Below are 19,924 nucleotides of genomic sequence, written 5' to 3'. Positions count from 1 at the left end.
TTACACTTCTTGTAGTCTCACTCATTCATTTCTTATGACCAATCACTTTGACCAGGGACACTACAGGTGGACCAAAGGTAAACCCCCCACATTTAATGAAAATGATAAAAATGTGTGTTGAGATATCCTGTGGACAAAGTCATGGAACCTCATGACAATTGGAATAAACAAACTATATTTTTCATAGATAAAACTTAAATGGGTCAAATGTGACTAGAGGAGGAGGGTTAAAGAGGGTGAAATAGCATGTGACACCCTCATAAACACAAACCCAATGCCTGACTGCTCACACAGCATTTGGTTCAAATTAAGAAAAAAAGTTCACAGTGTTTCTTTACCTTTAACCAGGTAATAGTTCGCACCAGAGACTGGCTCTGGACAAAATCTGACCAGCAGTTCTATTTCCGTTGCAACATAATTAGGGTAACAATTTCAGAGTCTAGTATGGACTATATGTACAGAAAAATGAAACAGTGTTTAAGACATTCTACCAGTCGGCCTATCCATCACTTTACTTTAAGTCACAAGGTTTCTGGGAAATCATGACTCCGATCTGTCTTAGTCTCACTTTTGCTTTTATCATCGCTGATTTTAACATAATGTGGATTCGGTGTTTCACTGCTGTTCATACCCATCATATCACATCAGATCAGTTCAGAGCAGCTGGGAGGGATTTAGAAACTAGTAGAACCACATCTGTCTATAAAAGACAGTAACAGGTAGGACTGGTTACAAAACAGCCACCGAAGAGAAGCACAGGACACAGAACAAAGGTGAGTTTGTACATTTCTATATAGCAATTGTGTAAATCAGTGATTAAATATGATATAGTAAACACAAAATCTATACATGTTTTTAAAAGAATCATTCATTTTTAAAGCAAAACTAGTTGCATTTTACCATATTTGTTCTTGCCTTGTTTACTCTGACTTGTGTGGAAGAGCCTTTATTACTGTAGGTGGATATATTTGCTATACAGGGAAATCAGCTTATTTTATTGAACTGATCATTTTTACCTTGGTATTTTACTCATGGGTACTGCAAACACTGACATGAAACAGTAAAACAGGTAGAAATCAGACTTTCTAACTCCTCCCCTGCCCTCATCATCTGACTCCTCATCAACACAATACACAGGCCCAGCCTTTGCCACAGAACAGGTGAGGAAGGAACTAGCTAAACTAAAGGCCAACAAAGCAAAAGGACCAGATGAGATCAGTCCCAGAATACTTAAGGTGTGTGCTGGACAGCTTGCAGAGGTTTTTCAGAAACTCTTCAACCTCTCTCTGAGGCTCAAAAAGGTGCCTAAGTTATGGAAAACTTCCTGTATTGTCCCATTACCAAAAAGAACCCGTCCCAGTACCCTTAGTGACTTCAGACCGGTAGCGCTAACATCACATGTCATGAAAGTGTTTGAGAGACTGGTCCTGCAACACCTGAGGTGACAGTCTGGAGGCTGTGGCAGAGAGGAGGATGGTGGACAAAATAAACTCCATATTGGACATATTGGACACTTCATGAGGAACTGTGGCGAATGGGAAGTTCATTCAGCCACAGACTAATTCCTCCTAAAGCCAAGACTGAAAGATTCAGGAAGTCTTTTGTGTCCACGGCCATAAGACTCTATAATTCCTCAATATAAACAATAACGCACACACGCGCATACACACACACATGCATGTATGCACACACACACACACACACACACACACACACACACAAACCCCCCCAAATAAATAGTTAATTACTTTATTACTTATTACTTTATTACTCCCTAAGAGGTGTGCTGGTAGGTAAAGACATCCATCCATCCATCCATCCATTTTCTATACCCGCTTTTCCTGGCTCAGAGTCACAGGGACCTGCTGGAGCCTATCCCAGCTCTCTCTCGGGTGGAAGGCAGGGGTCCACCCTGGACAGGTCACCAGTCCATCACAGGGGCACATATAGACACACAAAGACAAACAACCTCACACACTCACACTCACTCCTACGGGCAATTTTAGAGTCACCAATTAACCTGACATACATGTTTTTGGACTGTGGGAGGAAACCGGAGTTAGGTAAAGACAGCATTATAGAAATTTCATGTTTACTCAGTTTCATTAAATGTAAAAACCTTCAAATACACCTGTTTTTAAATGGAGCCATGATGGTTGTCACAGCCCTGAGCTGATGCTGAATCACACAAGACAAAGGAAACATGTTTTCATATTTCAGCATTTGCAACATTTCACATGCACCAAAATCTTCAGGGGGGTTTGGAACAATGTTTTAGAACTTGTATTTTGGATTTATATTGTCTTTACCTAATAATTTGATGAATCAGGATTAATGGGACTTTGTATTTCTTTGGTTTTGACTCTATAAAGATGAAAAGCTGATAAAATGGAGGTTGAGAACCAAACAGGAGGAGAGAGTGAAATGAGATCCACACCTGATACAAGTGACAAATGTAATTTTTAAGTTGAATAATATCATCGTTCATAAACTAAACATTAACAAACCAAAAAATTGATCTTTTGTTGTTGATCTTGTGTAACCTGTTTTCTCTACATGACAGTAGATGAGTTGGAAGAAAATGACAACAAATCCAAGGTAAAACCTTTGGATCCTGATCAGTCACCATCATACAGCTGTATTTATTATGACTCATGTTTTATAGTCATGTTGGTCATTTTTCTAACAGGATTCAATCTAAATCAGAAACAATTAAACAGCACATATAGTGTCCACACTGTCCAGAAACATCAGGCCTGTTTAAATCATGAACCAGTGACTTGTTTGGCATTAGAGGCTTTAACTGGATAAACTTTAATAAGCTTTTACTTTTATAATGCTACATGTAGACTCACCTTTACATTAATCTAAAGGTACTTTAACATGTTCTCAGGAGAATAAGACCCTGTTGACTTTTACGTCAATGTTATAACAGCAGTCTTATTTCTTCTGATATGAGCAACATTTTTAACAACATGTCTGAACTAAATGTAATCGGTTTAATATAAAAGCTGAGGCAGGTAAAATTTGAACAGAGAGATTAAAGAAACATTTTGTTCCACCTTCGAAGATCCTAAACTGCCCCTGTTATAAATGAAGAAAATAAAATCTTTTTTAAAAAACTGTGGGTCTAACCTGGAGAACCATTGGTTCAATACAATTTACTCCTTTTCTTAGTCTGATTCACTGGATGAACCTGAAGCTGCACAACCACAGCAGACTGATGGAAACATAGGAGGAGAATCTGAAGCCACATCTAGACCATCTGCATCACATGAGCCAGGTAACGACTGAAGAAATAAAGTATTTTACAGACGATAGTTCAGTTGTTTTATGAAGACGCATTAAACTCATGTTTGAGTCTGTGAAAAAACTTGACCATTCAGCAGGAGACGCTGATGGAGTCAGAGACGTTAAGACTGAAAGCAGCACTGACATTAGTGATCGACCTGCAGAGGAGAGTGAAACACTGATGGAGACAAGTCCAACATCTCAGAGTGTTTCTACAAACACCAACAAAAGTGAGAATCACATGATTTCATGTTTTCACTCGTATCGTTCAGTAAAATAGGAAACTAAACTTTGAGAATACAGTGTCACTGATTTCAGAGCCAACACGGTGATGCTGTTCTATCATTTTGTTTCAGTGATCCCTGAGCTCACACTGGCGTTGGTTGGTGACACAAACTCTATAGAGATTGGATCAAAAAACATTTTACTTGACAATGATGAACAAACAAATGTGGAACAGTTTTCATCCAGACTGTATGATTTGTGTGGCCGCCACATCTCTGTCATTAACATGCTCGGTCCACAAAACATTGACCAATTCCCATTAAATCGGGGGATTCATGCCTTTCTCTTACTGATACCAAATGGGCTGCATCACAGCCATTACAGCTCAGTGCAGTGGTTAGAAAACACTTTTGGGAAAAGATGCCTTTCTTATGTGATGACAGTTTTGACTCATAAACCAGATGAAAACTGTGAAAATGCCTTGACAGAGCTGAGGTCCAACAGTAGTTTGGTTGAAAAAAGACACCACACATGTACAAAAAGTGTGATGGATGAAAACGAGCTGATAGTTCTGTTGGAAAAACTCGACCTCATGGTCTCTGAAAACGATCCACCCTGCTACAGTAGACTGATGTTTGATGAAAACAAAGAGCAGAAAAAACTGCTGCAACACAAAACCAGTGAAGACCAAAGGATCAATTCCTCAGTGTTTCAGCAACATCAAACAGGTGAGATTTGAATGTTGGTGTTCACAGATTATACCTGCACTGATTCAGACAAATAATGTGGACAGAAGTGAAACTACTGGAGTGGAGCACCAGGGTCCAAAGAAATTAAACTGTCCAGTATCTGACATAAATGCAAAAATTTGAGAAACCAGACCGGTTTTCATCACTCTGTCTGTCTGTCTGTCTATCTATCTATCTATCTATCTAAACAAACTAATGATGCTCAGTGACCAGAAAACAAAAGATGCTCACTAGTCATTGTTAGTGAGTCCAAGTCACTAGTGGTTACTTGTTACTTGTTGGACTCAAGGGGGCGATACTGTTTACTTCCAACAGAGAAAACTGCCTGCTGGAAAAGTAGAAATCAACACAGATGTTTATTAAATCTAATGAGCAAAGGGTGATTAGCTAATCCAGTTTCATTTTTTAAACTCTGATCACATACAGTATGTTTTCTTTCCTGCAGTAGCAGAGATGGAGAAAACAAGTGAAAAAAAGACTAAGGTGAGATTTTTCTTACCTTCACTAACTGTCATTGTGGGACATTTTTTTCTAAACCTGTAATTTCTGGGATTAGTCAGATCACATCTGAAATCAATTTAAAAAGCAGATATATCCAATAAAAATACTGCAACTGTGCATGTTGTTCTACCTTCCTTTTTAATTTTTATTCGTTTGCTGAATTGTTGCACTAATTTTTGTGTTACCTTTTCCAATAAAAAGATATTTCTAACCTCTGTGGGTCTAACCTGGAGAACCATTGGTTCAATACAATTTACTCCTTTTCTTAGTCTGATTCACTGGATGAACCTGAAGCTGCACAACCACAGCAGATTGATGGAAACATAGGAGGAGAATCTGAAGCCACATCTAGACCATCTGCATCACATGAGCCAGGTAACGACTGAAGAAATAGTGATACACATCCAACATCTCAGAGTGTTTCTACAAACACCAACAAAAGTGAGAATCATGTTTCATTTGTAGAAAAATAGGAAACTAAACTCTCAGACAAATTTCTCTTACTGATACCAAATGGTCTGCATCACAGCCATTACAGCTCAGTGCAGTGGTTAGAAAACACTTTTGGGAAAAGATCCCTTTCTTATGTGATGATACCTCATCAGAAAAGGTAAAAGTTTAAATGAGTGATTTCATTGTACAGCAATACAAAACAGTCAAAATGATGAAACAAAATTAAACTTCTATCAAAGGTATTCACAGTAAACATGAGAACAATGTATTAATTCATTAATATTAATTAACCCCTGTGGCTCATTGTTGTCCTGCAGGTACCTCAGATGTGAGTGGAAACAAGAGCAGGGTAAGAAATTCCAAATTCTTTCCACAACAAATGAAGAAATTAGAATGATGCTCTCCCATTGTACATGTTTCTACAGTTCATGTTTATTTCCTTATTTCCAGCAGTCATTGGAGATTTCTGAAGAAATCAACAGGAAGAAACAAAATCAGAGAGAAACTGAAACTCTGCTCAGCAGACTTCACCTTCCACACAAACATCAGCACAAGTTGTCTCCAGCAGACTTTCTTAAAATAGGCCCCGCTGTTAAACAGGACCATGAGACAACTGAGAGAGATCTAGCTCATACTTTTGTTAAGAGGCTGATGATGTTAGACTACAGAGCCAGATATATTCCTGTAAGACAGGACACTTCACAGCCTGATCCAGTCTGTGACACTGTCAACACTGATGACAACAACCTAGATGCTTTTCTTTTCAGCACCAGTGTAGACTCTGATCAGTCCAAACAGACTCACATCCATCCGATGGACGTTCAAATGGCAGCATTTCACTGCTCAGACAGCTTCCTTAAGCAGAAAATGATTACAAAACTATCACAGTGTCAGTACGCCTTACCTTTACTTGTTCCTGACCCAGTCACAGCAGATATCGAGTGTCCTCTGTGGACATTCAGACAAATAATTAAAACATGGAAGGGAACTCAAACCAAAGACAACACAACCACTGTCACCATGAAGAGTTTGCCCATCTACAAAGCTCAGACACCCATGGTGGCTTTTTTCCGCCTGGGTTCATTATCGGTGTCTAAATCTCAGCTGATAAACACTTTGATCAACTCGCGTCACAGCACCTTCTTCCACAGAAACTGTCCAGGTAGCACCAAATCTCGCCATCTGATGGATGGTGTTGTAGAGATTGCCTGGTACTGTCCTGCTGGAAAACCCAACGATGCCTTCACTGACTGCATCACCTTCTGTAACCTTCATGGTGATGCTCTGTCGACTGAGAAACAGCGCCACATACTGACTGAACAATCTTCAGTCACTGTTGTTCTTGTTCCAACTTTGGACAAAAGCCAGAAAAGCACTTCAGTCATCACAGACCTGTACAAATCTCAGAAGCCTCTCATTATTCTCATTGCTGATAGTGACTGTGGTGCAGTTCAGATGGGGGGAATGTACAAAATGGGTCTAAAGGACCGAAACCAGTCAGACGTTTCTGAAGAACTGAAAACAATCATTGGGAAGATTTTGTCTGGACCACATAAATCCTTCCAGCTTGAAACCATGACCAAGGTCTCTGGAGTCAGAGTGGACGAAGAAGACAAAGTCTGCCAAAAAGGGAAAAATGCTGCAATGGAAATCATGAATTTATTTCAGAGGATGGATGTTTCAAATATCAAAGATAAATTCCTCCCCTGTCAAGGTGAACTGTGGCATGACTGGTGCAGAATAAACAAAGAACAGTATCGCCTCAGAGGAAACATCGAGAAGGAGAAATGTGCAAAGCAACAGCAACTGATGCAAATACGACAAAAACAATGCACTGTCTCCTGTGGTCAACTGATGAAGCTGTTCATTAAAAGCCTCTCATCATTCTCACCAACAGAAAAAGAGTATTTCCTGAAATGGACTCAGATCCTGATAGATGCTGTCTCAACAGACGATCTCTCTTCAATTCTCCAAAGCTATGATGAAAAGTGGTCAGAGGTCTTGGCTCTGAAGAGGAAACAGGACAAATCTGATCAGTTAACAAGCAAACAAGCAGAGCTTGAACAAATATCCAAAAAACTGCAGTCAGCGACTTTTGGCCTGGAGCACATCTTTAGAGAAATGGGACAGATCTATGAAGCCCATAAATCTCTGCAGGAACCAACAAACTGGCTTCAGCCTGACTGGTCCAAATATCCTGAGCTGGCTGCAGAGCTGATGATATCAGGACACCCGATGGAGCTGATGGATGGGGATGCTGGTCATGTGCCTTTAACATGGATCTCTAGCCTTTTGGATCAGGTCATCAGGAAACTGGGCGACAAGATGGTTTTTGTGTTGTCAGTTTTGGGCGTCCAAAGCAGTGGAAAGTCAACCATGCTGAATGCCATGTTTGGACTGCAGTTTGCAGTGAGCTCTGGCAGGTGCACCAAAGGTGCCTTCATGCAGCTGGTCAAACTGTCAGAGGAGATCCAGAAAGACTTCCAGTGTGACTACATCCTGGTGGTGGACACTGAAGGACTGCGCGCTCTTGAGCTGGCAGGTAACACCACTCTTCACCACGACAATGAACTGGCAACATTTGTTGTTGGTCTGGGAAACATGACACTGATCAACATCTTTGGAGAGAATCCAGCTGAGATGCAGGATGTTCTGCAGATTGTTGTTCAGGCTTTCATGCGGATGAAGAAAGTGAAACTTTCTCCAAGTTGTGTGTTTGTTCACCAGAATGTTACAGATGTTGCAGCTGCAGAGAAAAACATGGATGGAAAGAGACGACTACTAGAAAAACTGGACCAGATGGCCCAACTAGCAGCCAAAGAGGAGGTTTGTGATGCCAAGTGTTTCAGTGACATCATTGCATTTGATGTGCAAAAAGAAGTGAAATATTTTGCCCAACTGTGGGAGGGAAGTCCACCAATGGCTCCTCCAAATCCAGATTATAGTGAGAAGGTCCAAGAGCTAAAGGCCACAATCCTCTTTAAAGCTTCCCAGTCTGCTGTAGTGACTCTCTCACAGTTTAAAGCCAAAATTCAGGACCTGTGGAAAGCCCTGTTGAATGAACAGTTTGTTTTCAGCTTCAAAAACACACTGGAAATTGCAGTGTACAGAAAACTTGAGGTCCAGTACGGGAACTGGACCTGGGACCTGAGAAGCAACATGTTAACCATTGAAAACCAGCTTTATACCAGAATTGAAAATGGAAAACTTGACAAAGTTGAACTCAATGATCTTTTTAAAGAAATGAGCAAAACCTACACAGAAATCAAAAAAGAGATGACAGAGTACTTTGAGAATGACACAGACAAAGAAATGTTGGTTCAGTGGCGAGGCCGATTTGAAAACAAAATCAAGGAGTTTCATGAAGACCTGGTGAGTGACGGGAAAAGAAAACTGGATGAAGTTCTCCAGCAGAAGATTGCTTGTAAAAAGGTAGAAGAAAAGAAAACAGAGTTTGAGAACAAGCTGCTGCAGAAGAGCAAAGAGCTCGCTCATCAGTTAAAGGACAAAGCCAAAGATGAAGAGGAACTTAAAAAACACTTTGACTCTGTTTGGAGCGTCTGGGTTCAGGAACTAACTGCAGATACAAAACCTATTGCTGACATCAACTTGGTCAATGACCAGGTCGACATCCTTCTAGAGCTCGGATTTGAATGGGGTCTTATCAATGAATCTAAAACAAGTGGCAAATATAAAAGTATAAGAAGACTTGGGGATTACAGTGATTATGTGTCCTTCACCAAACACAAAGACGACTGTGACAGTAGCCAACAATCTCAAAACAAACAGATGGAAAAAGATAGGAAGCAGGGGACAGTTGGAAAAATGGTTGAATATTTTTCAAAAACAGGTACAAAAATCACAAGTTACTTCAAGTCTCTTCAGCATGAAGACCAAAAGGCCATCAGATCCCTGATTGACCATGTTGAAAAACAGTCTCTTGATGTAATTAAGAACAAACCTGTAGCTACAAGAGGATACAGATCCACTTACTTACAAGAAATGGCCAACAATGTGAAAGAAAAGGTGGCAGAATTTGAGTCAAAGTGGAAATATGCTCTGAAGAAGGAGTTTACAGTTGATCTCATACTGTATGTGTTTCACAGAGCTGAGCCTTGGCTTTCAGAGGCCCACAGGAAATACAAAGCAAACAATGATGTTGTCACTTATGTGGAAAACAAGCAAACACAGAACTACAACATTTTCAGAAGCTTCTGCAAAGGAAACTCATCAGCTGTTGTGCTTGGAGAACTGATCTGTGAAAAACTGAAGGTCTCTGCTGTTCAGGCTGTCTGCAACAAGACTGCCATTGATCTGGCTGGAGAGATGAAGTGCACTTTCCCAGCATTCAATGGGAACAGGCTGAACTTGGAGAAACATGTGTTGAAGTCACTGGCAGAGGAAGAGGACTTCAATGGTTTCATCAACTACATCCGACAACCAAAGAGCCAGGTAGAGACTTTTATACGAGCAGAAGTAAAGAAATACATCTTTACAGAGCACAAAGATAAAGCGCTGGATATACTCAGGAAAAATGTTGATGTCATCAATAAACTTGTGAGTCAGGCTTTATTCACTGCAACAGACAGAGTCAAAACTCAGAGAGGAGACACAGACAGGTGGATGGAGGAATTTTCCAGTTTGCTAAAAGATCATCTGACATTTGAGACCATTTGCTGTCAAAACTTCAGTGACATAGAACGTTTTGACTTTCTGAAAGAAGCGATAGAGAGAGGCCTTGAATCCATCAGTCAAGAGATGAAGAACCTCTCACTGGATAAGATCAATGAATCCAGGCAGAAGCCTGATCAGATCCTCATTGATCAGCTGTGTAAATGCTGCTGGGTGACTTGTCCTTTCTGTGCCGCTGTTTGTACCAACACTCTGGAAAATCACAGTCCTGATAAACACAATGTTCCTTTTCATCGCCCCTCTGGGATTAAAGGATGGCACTTCAGAGGCACAGTGGAGCTGGACATTGATTTCTGCACAACAAACGTTGCAAGTGATGGAAGTTTCTACCCACATCATGATTCAGAAACCAGCATTCCTTATAAACAATATCAAACTGCTGGGGAGGAATATGCTACGTGGCAAATTACTCCTGATGAGTCCAAGATGAAATACTGGAAGTGGTTTGTGTGTCAATTTGAAAAGGACATTGAACATTACTATGGTCTAAAGTTTGAGGGCAGAGGAGAAATTCCCTGCGAGTGGAGAAACTACACAAAAGAAGAAGCTATTAAAAGTCTGGATGAAATGTGTGATCTGTGAGTGACCTGCAAGAAACTTTAACTGTTTCAAAGAAACAGAAGTTTGTGATTGAACAAAGGAGAACAACCAGAGAAATACTGAGGATGAAGTTTTTCTAAAGCAGATGAAACTCCATTTATTTATAATTAGATCAATATGTACATTCATTATATTACAGACAAAGTGAATATCACAGTATAGCATTAAGTGGTAGTGAAATGTTCTATGACCTGAAGCAAAACGAATCAAACAAAAATAATCATATTTGTTAGCTATAAAAACATAATTGGAAAAACAGCTTTTGATTAATTAAAAATGTAAATATTTTAAAAGAATAATGAAGGAATTTCTAAAACATCTAACCTGTGATTCTGGTTTATTCTACATGCTGTTCTATTAATCACAATATATAATTAGTTATGAGAATGTTCAGTTTTAATTACACAGAATATTTGTTGTTCAAAAAGCCTCAGACACATTTTTACTTTGGATTAAGGTTTTGTGTTCATCTTCATAATTTCATTTGTTTTCTGGCAGAGTTTTAAAACAGCTGATAGGATGAGTCATACATAACATTGATATTTTGTGATTTAATTAAGACAGTGATGATAAAATGCATCAAAATGGCTGGAACATGAATTTTTGTCTTGTTGAGTTTCACAGAAAAGGAAAGAGTTCTGAGAAGAAAGAATGGAATTCAATTTATATGTTTTAGTTTTATCTGTTAAATGAAACAAAAAAACTCTTCATTTGTTTTTGATTATTATTTTTCCAGTTTGTGTGTTTTATAGAATTGGATGAATTCTGCTAAATGTTTCTCAAGGATTGGGAGCATTCAGAAATTTTACATTTGATCTTTTAAAATTTGTTATTGTCTGAACTGAAATTAATTTTCTTCTTTACATATTGACACTACTGTCATTTTTGCATTACATTGATAACCTATATTCATATGTTATCCATATTTACCAATGGAAATATCAGTCTTTGTCTTTATCTGTTAAACATAAAACAAATCTTATATTTTTTATTCATTTTCAACATTTTGTATTATCATTGGTTCCATGTGTTGTTTTAAGAACTAGATGAATTCTGTTTTTTGTTTTTCAATGATTAGGAGTATTGTAAATGTACACTTTATCTTCTTTTAAAAATGTTATTCTGTCTGTACTGAAACTGTTTCAGTTCTTCACATGATCAGACTAACTTCATTTTTACAATATACTAATATCTATATTCATGTTATTCATATTTACCAATGGAAATATCAGTCTGGCTTCTACTGCAATAAACAAAATCTTCATACAAGTCTAAATGCCTTCTGTTATTAACGTGCATCATGTGAACATCAGATTTTTCTCTTGACAAAAAATTCTTAGTCAAGGAAAATGATGAAAAAGAAAAATTTCATCACAGTTTTAGTGATAAACACAAACACATTGTGGTCGAGAAACGATTGTTTGATAAAAACTTAATTTTTTAATCACAACCAAGAATGAGCCTTTCATTCTAGCAATCAAAATTAATTAAATTTAAGGAAATTAAAAAAAACAAAACAACCAAAAAACAAAAATGAACTACAAAATGTGGTGGTGAGTACTGAAGCCACACAACAAGAAATTTCCAGGTTCAAATCTCGGATAAATGGATGAAAGTTTGTATGATAAAAGAGTTAGCTTTGGAAGTTCAGTGTTCAACGTTCATAGTAAAAACAATATAAACCATGATAAAGGCTGGTACTAAATTCTGCCCCAACCCCCTACACTTTAACAAAGTTTGTGGGAGCAGCCTCAGACGTTGTCTTTGTGCTGAGGATGATACAAACTGGTTTTACATTTTCCATAACTTATAATTTAACTAAATATTGTTTCTAATGTTTCCACAGTGTCATGAACACTCAGCTCTACAGACTCTTTCCCTGTTTCCAAAAAAGGTCCTAAACCACTTTCTATTGATCATCTCCATGACCTTTGTCACTTACTCCCCAATAAAACAGGCCAAGAGAGTGACCTTTGCCAACTTCACAACTTCCAACAAGTTCAGATCATTTTCATTGCGCAGGAACGAAAAATAAAGAAAAGAAAGAAGAAAGAAAGAAGAAAGAAAGAAAGAAAGAAAGAAAGAAAGAAAGAAAGAAAGAAAGAAAGAAAGAAGGAATGAGTGGTTGTGATCATTAGGGTCATGTTCATCACATCAGTGGTAAAATGTTTGAATTAGGTGACTTCTTCTTTGATAACTGAATACTTGAGCTATTATTACTTCAGTTATCATTAGCAACACAGATCCTATCAGGTGGAGGCAGCAGTAAAATTCATTTGAAAGGCATTTGAGATGCATTCTAATAATATCTGCTCATACATTAAAATGTTACTGCAATTAATCATATGATGTTCATCATTACTTATGATAAGGTCCAAATTAATAACACATTTAATCTGTTCTAAATGTACCATAAAGGAATACTTTTCACGTTTTTAATGCTTTATTGGACAAATACACTCCAAAACTATTGGAACAGTGAGGCTAATTCCTTTATTTTCGCTGTAGACTGAAAACATTTGGGTTTGACATCAAAGATGAGTATGAGACAAGAGGTCAACATTTCAGCTTTAATTTCCAGGTATTTACATCTGGATCTGATACACAACTTAGAAGACTGCACCTTTTGTTTGAACCCACCCAGAAAAAAACAAAGGAATTGTCCTCACTGTTCCAATAGTTTTGGAGGGGAGTGTATGCTTGTCACATGTAAACTTAGCCAATCTTTACTGTTTATTATTCACAAAAACAATAACTACTGTTCAGAATATTCCCCAGAAGAGCCCTAAAGGTTCCGCATGCTCAAAAAATTAGCTGAAAGCACAACATGGCAAACTCAAACAATAACAGATGGGCATACTCACCTGAATGTGACGTCATATATATATTTCATACACGCAGTCTTTGGGTGCAATGTCCTCCACAGTGTTAATCGGCCTCTTGCCATCAATTTAGCTGTCGCTGTTTAAAGTTTGTTGCTTGTAGAGTTTTCCAGGCGTCTGTCGGAAACTATCCAGTGTGTCTGACTTTGGCGAGGGGGAGCAGGGCTCTCTGCCTCAGGTGAGTGCTTGGTCAGCAAGTGGTCATTTCAGACACTGATACTTCATATTGACAGTTAACACAAAAAAGCCAGGACTCTGCAGCTGAACTTGCCATTGAAAATATCCTTTTCTTTATCCATGTCTGCTCATGGAGGTTTGTTTCTGCCTGTCATCCACCGTACATTTATACAGTAGATGCCACATTAGCCACGTCTGTGTATTATAGCACTACGTCACTACATGATGCATTTAAGTGTACGAGACGTCTGTCTGCACTAAAATCAGAACTCTGAACATTTCATCTTTTGTAAATTATAACACTTTATTGTAAATTTAAAAAGAACTTGGTAGTTATTTAAAAGGGTAAATGTTTTGTATTGTCTCAACATCTTTTTATAGTCTATATAATTTTGGACAGAATGAATAACACTGTATATAATTATAACTAACACTAAAGTTAATTATAATTAACACTAAAGTTAAATAACCTACATTGTTGGCGGCGTCACAATTCTTAAAACTGCATATCTGGTGTTATATATTTCTTATTTTTGTTTTCATTGACTTTATTTAGGGAAATTCTAAACTCCACATTTTCATTGACTCAGATTAAACTAATGACCTCATTGTTTTTCCATCAGCTTCTTGATAAACAGAATTTAATTAACTTCTAGAAAAACACAAATCCTGTTTTCCTGACGTTAGCTAGTTAGCTTAACTTGCTATTAACGGCAACACTATAGTAACTTAAAACAGTAGCTAAATATTAACGTTAGTTAGCTGGTTAGTTAACTTGGTTATTGTAATGACGTTACATCAAATTCATCCCGTTGGTAAAAGTAAAATACTGTAAGATAGTTTCTTACGTGTCAAACGTTTCCCCCGATGTTTGGTTCTGACTTTTCTTCTGCTAATTGTTAAACTGAGCGTTAACTCGGTATTTTCGCGGTAACTCGTTATTATCGCGGTAACTTCATTATTATCGCGTTGACTCGCTATTATCGCGATAACTCTGGCAGTCCTAATTCTAGCAGTCCGAGTTTTTACTGTTTTACTTAGATCACAAGAGACTAGTGGTGGGCAAGTGAAGCCTCATGAAGCACTGAGGCTTTCCTGACAATTGTGCCGAAAAAGATTCAAAGCTTCGAGACTTCAGTGACGGTGACATCTGGTGGACAACTGAAGCCATAGCAACCTCTAAAGAGCACGACTGAAGCACTGGCACTGTTTCAATCCCATGACAGCAATAAAAGTTCAGACCTCTTGAGATCAAAATGATCTCTTCAGGAAGAGTGACACAAGCTCCGAAGCCTCGGTATCGTTTGCCCATCACTACAAGAGACAGACACTCAAAAATAAACAGTCGAAAACCAACGGACACTATATTTCCCATAATGCAACACAAAACGTGTTTTAGCCACCTATATTTTCACTTCTTTTTAAGTCCACACCTCCAGTTGAACATTTGAAGTCTCCAGCCCAAGCTGAGATAACTCGGGTTTTCTTGTTGACTTTTTAAATCTCAATGTAGAGCTGGAGACATTTTACTGTTTTCACAGGCTGAGAGTCCTAATGACAAACTGTACTGTTGAATTGGTGCATCTTTAATAGAAGGGATGCTCTTTCAGAACCATTGTTACTGCATCTGAAGTTTATTATGTTTTAAAACTGAGCCCTGAGACCATTTAAAACTTTTGATATCCTTTATTTTAAGATCTGTCCACGTCTCACAGTGTCTCCTGTAACTGAACACATCAAACACAGTGTGTGTTAGAGCAGGTTCTCTCAGCAGATCTTGAAGGCCGTCAGTCTGAAGTCTCCTCTGACTCTGACGTAGCTGATGGCGTCCATGCCGACACGGTTGGGGAAGTGGACTTCCTGTCCACCAGGAAGCTCCACCTCAAACATGTCTCCAGTCAGCTTAAACATGAGCTGACATCTGTGCCCTTCTGAAGTGGGTTGTGGATTTCACGCTTCTCGTCCCCCCAGCAGCCATCAGTCTTTGAGTTGCACACGAGAACAGCTCCATCAGCGTCATCATGAAAACGGGGGGTTAAAGTGCAGAGCCAGGTCGTCCGCATCCCTGCCCAGGTCGATCTGGAATCTGACAGTTTTCACATCCAGAGGTTTGAGGCCTCACAGGTTCAATATTAGACATTTAATCACCAACTGACGTCCACATTTCTCACTGCAGCAATAAACCACAATGCATCTGCACATAACTCACCACACACTTTGCCTGGTTAAGAGGTGAATATAGAATGAATCCAGTATGTTTGGTTAGTTCACCTGTCAGCATCATGCAGAATTACTCCCTTTACTCTCAGCTGATCTCCAGCTCTCAGATCCACATTCTTCAGTTCAAGCTCCTGAAAAAACAGTTGTGTAGTTCAGGATTTCAAACAGTTGAATCAGGAAATCAAAGGCCACTGTTAGCCATGATGGTAACAATCAATAACCAATATCTCTCTGCTGTTTTTTATCCAATTAATAAGAAGTTACAGAATGGAAATAAGGCATCATTAATGTCAGTAATACTTAATTCGGCCCAGTTATGTTTCCAATATATAACCAATTTAAATGTTAATAAACAGAAGATCCCGCATCGTTACCTCTGGTTTTGTTTAATGTGTTGCACTTCCACATTGTGACCACAGGAGGGCAGTAAATATTCATGACTCCATTAAACCTGCGGATATCAGCCCGGGAAACAGCGATTTAGAAACGAGAGTCTTTGTCGCCCCTCAGTGATCACAGGGTGGAACTGCAACACATAGTAAAATTCACGTCAATGCGGCCATGACAGCACAAGAACACATCCGGTCAATACTTACACAATAAAGTGACCTAACAGAAATACAATATTTCTCAAAAAGAAAAAAAATGCTGTTTTTGTGAAATCAGCCGTAAACACCATATTGTGATATCTGCAGTCAGTGAAACCTGCCAAGTGTGGCTCTAAACATGAGTTGACATGGGTATGTCTGTTTAGGTGAGCCACACCTTCTTTTACTCAAATCACTTTAAGTCCACTGACTTCTCTCCAGAGTCCAACAACAACACAGGCCCTATAAGCACAGTGAGATGATTCTTGTTGGGTTTATGCTGCATCTATAAAGCTCGAGTGTCAGAAAGTCTCTGAGCTATTTTCTTTATATTGTGTCATTAGTTCAGCTCATTTCAGTAACATCTGTGTCTTCTTCTTCTTCTGTCTCTCTGCAGGTCTGCAGTCTGGATTTGTCACCCTGCCCCGCGTCTCTCGAATCGACAGACAGTTTCCAGATGGAGACGCCCGGAAAGGGTCTGCAGCAGAGAGCGGTGGATTCACGCGGACACGCTCAGACTCCCTCACCTCGTTCACCGTAGACCTCGGCCCTTCTCTTATGACTGAGGTTCTCAGCTTGATTGACAACCCCACCTGCCTTCAGCTGTCCAATCACAGACAGACAGCAGGTGAGGAAGAGGAACGAGGGGATGAGGCAGAAGAAGAAGATGACAGCTCTCTAACACAGACGCCTGTGCAGAGCCCTGGGGTGACGTCTCCTGACCCTTCCATGTGCAGCAGGTCATTCAGCAGGAACGTGACCAGCAGGGGCCGCACTTGTACCTCTGACTGGACAGAGGGAGAGGAGGGGAGGAGGTCAGTGAGCACACCTGATGTGTCCACTGAGTCTCCTCAGAGAGTCGAGCCTGCGATGGAGGCAGAACGGTTCCAGAGGGCAGCTGATGTGCTGGCTCGTCATTATGGAGGAGGGTCCTTCACAAAGGGAACGAGGACGAGCAACAGAACTGCCTCTCCTGCTTTTTCCTACAGCTACAAGACACCACATGGCTTTTCTGAAGAGGAGGAAGAGATCAAGGTCTAAATGTTGAAACTCCCTCTGGACCAGAGTCTTCACTGAGTCTAAACTAAGAGCAGCTGAACACTGAATTTGTTCATCCTTCATAGAAACATTCCTCATTTAGCATCTACATGGTGGGTGTCACTGATAAATAAAGGTCCTGGTCTGAGTTCACTTTCTGCAGGACAGAGGTTTGATGTTGAACCTGATCCTGGATTGTCTGACTGGACAAACTATTACAGTAATAAGTGTTTGGTTCAGTAATAAGTATCTGACTGAGTAAAGCTCCACCTGCATTAATAATCCTCAGAACAGTCTGGCTGACTGAGTACACTGATGGTGTTGGATAATGATGGATCATGCAGCGTTTGGAAGAAAATTCCACTACAGCAGATGTTTATCCAACAATGCTGTTAATAAATTTAAGAAAATGATTCCACATTTATTTACATCTATGCCAAGTATAAACATAGTGGAGGGCAGCTGCTTCAATCCCACTCCCTACCAAATTGATCATATTGTTGACAGTGCTGTAACCTCACTGCGTGAAACGCTTGATTCTGTAGCCCCTCTGAAAAAGAAGTTAATGAATCAGAGAAGACTAGCCCCATGGTATAATTTACATATTCGTACCTTAAAGCAGGCATCACAAAAGCTAGAAAGGAAGTGGCGTTCCACAAACTTAGAGGAAATTCTTCTAGCCTGGAAAAACAGTCTACTAACATATAAAAAAGCTCTCCGTAAAGCCAGAACTGCATACTATTCATCACTAATAGAGGAAAATAAGAACAATCCCAGGTTTCTTTTCAGCACTGTAGCCAGGCTGACAAAAAGTCACAGCTCTGCTGAGCCCAGTGTTCCCTTAGCTCTCAGCAGTGATGAATTTATGAGTTTCTTTACAAATAAAATCACAACTATTAGAGATAAAATTCAGCAGATGCTTCCTATACCTGCAATAAATGAATCTTCTACTACAGTAGCTCTTGAATCATCTGTAGGACCTCAGTTATGTTTAGACTGCTTCTCTCCCATAGATCTCTCTGAATTTACATCAGTAGTTGCTTCATCGAAATCATCAACGTGTCTCTTAGACCCCATCCCGACTAGACTGCTTAAAGACACCCTGCCATTAATCAACTCATCCTTATTAGACTTGGTAAATTTATCTCTAGTATCAGGCTACGTACCACAGGCCTTTAAGACTGCAGTAATCAAACCTTTACTCAAAAAGCCTAGTCTTGATCAATGGAGTCTTGGCTAATTATAGACCAATATCCAACCTGCCATTTATTTCTAAAATCCTAGAAAAAGCTGTTGCTAAGCAGCTATCAGACCACTTACACAGGAATGAGCTATTTGAAGATTTTCAATCAGGATTTACAGCACACCATAGTCTCATCTCTTAGCCTCAGATAAGGGACTTGTTTCTATACTTGTCCTCCTAGACCTTAGCGCTGCATTCGACACCATTGACCACAACATCTTATTACAGAGACTGGAGCATGTGACTGGTATCAGAGGAACAGTGTTAAAATGGTTCCAATCCTATTTATCGGACAGAGTCCAGTTTGTTCATGTCCATGATGAACCTTCCACACGAACAAAAGTTAGTTATGGAGTTCCACAAGGTTCTGTGCTAGGACCGATTCTGTTCACCCTGTACATGCTTCCTTTAGGCTATGTCATTACAAAGCACTCTATTAATTACCACTGCTATGCAGATGACATTCAGATGTATCTATCTATTAAACCTGTTAACACAAACCAGTTAACCAGACTTCAAGCCTGTCTAACTGACATAAAGGCCTGGATGACCAGTAACTTTTTACTTTTAAACTCAGAGAAAACAGAAGTCATTGTATTTGGGCCAAAAAATCTCTGAAATAACTTTTCTAAAATTATAGCTACTCTACATGGCATAGCCCTGGCCTCCAGCACTACTGTAAAAAACCTTGGAGTTATTTTTAACCAGGACATGTCCTTTAACTCACACATAAAACAAATCTCTAGAACTGCATTCTTTCACCTGCGCAACATTTCCAAAATTAGGAACATCCTGTCTCAAAATGATGCAGAAAAACTAGTCCATGCATTTGTTACCTCAAGGCTTACTGTAACTCATTACTATCTGGATGTCCCAATATCTCCATAAAAAGCCTCCAGTTAATCCAGAATGCCGCAGCCAGAGTCCTGACCGGAACTAGCAAGAGCCTATATTGGCTTCTCTTCATTGGCTCCCTGTAAAATATAGAACAGCATTTAAAATCCTTCTTCTCACATACAAATCCCTTCATAATCAAGCTCCTTCATACCTTAAAGACCTCATAGTACCATATTATCCCAATAGACCACTTCGCTCTCAGAGTGCAGGTCTACTTGTGGTTCCCAGAGTTTCCAAAAGCAGATTGGGAGGCAGAGCCTTTAGTTATCAAGCTCCTCTCCTGTGGAACCAGCTCCCAGCCTGGGTTCAGGAGGCAGACACTCTCTGTACTTTTAAGGCTAGACTTAAAACCTTCCTCTTTGACAAATC

At 39.4% G+C, this 19,924-nt stretch overlaps 2 protein-coding genes and 1 pseudogene across 7 annotated transcripts; 2 read left to right on the top strand and 1 right to left on the bottom strand.

Annotated features, from left to right (window-relative positions):
* The first annotated feature begins 718 nt into the window (after window positions 1-718).
* On the top strand, window positions 719-11,402 carry LOC113141060 (interferon-induced very large GTPase 1-like). Of its 6 annotated transcripts, none has more exons than XM_026325257.2 (10): window positions 719-773; window positions 2,373-2,455; window positions 2,564-2,598; window positions 3,178-3,283; window positions 3,390-3,521; window positions 3,648-4,244; window positions 4,711-4,748; window positions 5,036-5,141; window positions 5,537-5,568; window positions 5,670-11,402. In XM_026325257.2, exons 2-10 carry the CDS (start codon window positions 2,389-2,391, stop codon window positions 10,491-10,493), a joined length of 5,937 nt encoding a protein of 1,978 aa, XP_026181042.1. In that variant the 5' UTR covers window positions 719-773; window positions 2,373-2,388; the 3' UTR covers window positions 10,494-11,402. The 6 variants fall into 6 exon arrangements, with proteins under 6 accessions (XP_026181042.1, XP_026181041.1, XP_026181039.1 ...); XM_026325256.2 differs by having other exon boundaries at window positions 3,387-3,521; window positions 5,673-11,400; XM_026325254.2 differs by having other exon boundaries at window positions 3,387-3,521; window positions 5,670-11,400.
* Window positions 11,403-15,080: 3,678 nt separating this feature from the next.
* On the bottom strand, window positions 15,081-16,072 carry LOC113140652 (galectin-2-like; annotated as a pseudogene).
* A 454-nt stretch (window positions 16,073-16,526) lies between these two features.
* On the top strand, window positions 16,527-17,741 carry LOC113140651 (uncharacterized). The gene is made up of 2 exons (XM_033325333.1): window positions 16,527-16,530; window positions 16,775-17,741. The coding sequence occupies exons 1-2, from the start codon at window positions 16,527-16,529 to the stop codon at window positions 17,416-17,418; spliced, it is 648 nt and encodes a 215-aa protein (XP_033181224.1). The 3' UTR covers window positions 17,419-17,741.
* The last annotated feature ends 2,183 nt before the right edge of the window (window positions 17,742-19,924 follow it).

This window comes from Mastacembelus armatus, chromosome 8 (genome assembly GCF_900324485.2).
Source record: "Mastacembelus armatus chromosome 8, fMasArm1.2, whole genome shotgun sequence".
NCBI classification, from domain to species: domain Eukaryota; kingdom Metazoa; phylum Chordata; class Actinopteri; order Synbranchiformes; family Mastacembelidae; genus Mastacembelus; species Mastacembelus armatus.
This window is presented reverse-complemented; position numbering and strand designations above follow the sequence as displayed.

Excerpts from the sequence above, each read along its gene's own strand:
- LOC113141060 (XM_026325254.2), top strand. The coding sequence starts at position 2,389 with ATGGAGGTTGAGAACCAAACAGGAGGAGAGAGTGAAATGAGATCCACA. Across the intron at positions 2,599-3,177 it reads AAAATGACAACAAATCCAAG|TCTGATTCACTGGATGAACC; the intron begins GTAAAACCTTTG and ends TCCTTTTCTTAG. Across the intron at positions 4,245-4,710 it reads GTTTCAGCAACATCAAACAG|TAGCAGAGATGGAGAAAACA; the intron begins GTGAGATTTGAA and ends TCTTTCCTGCAG.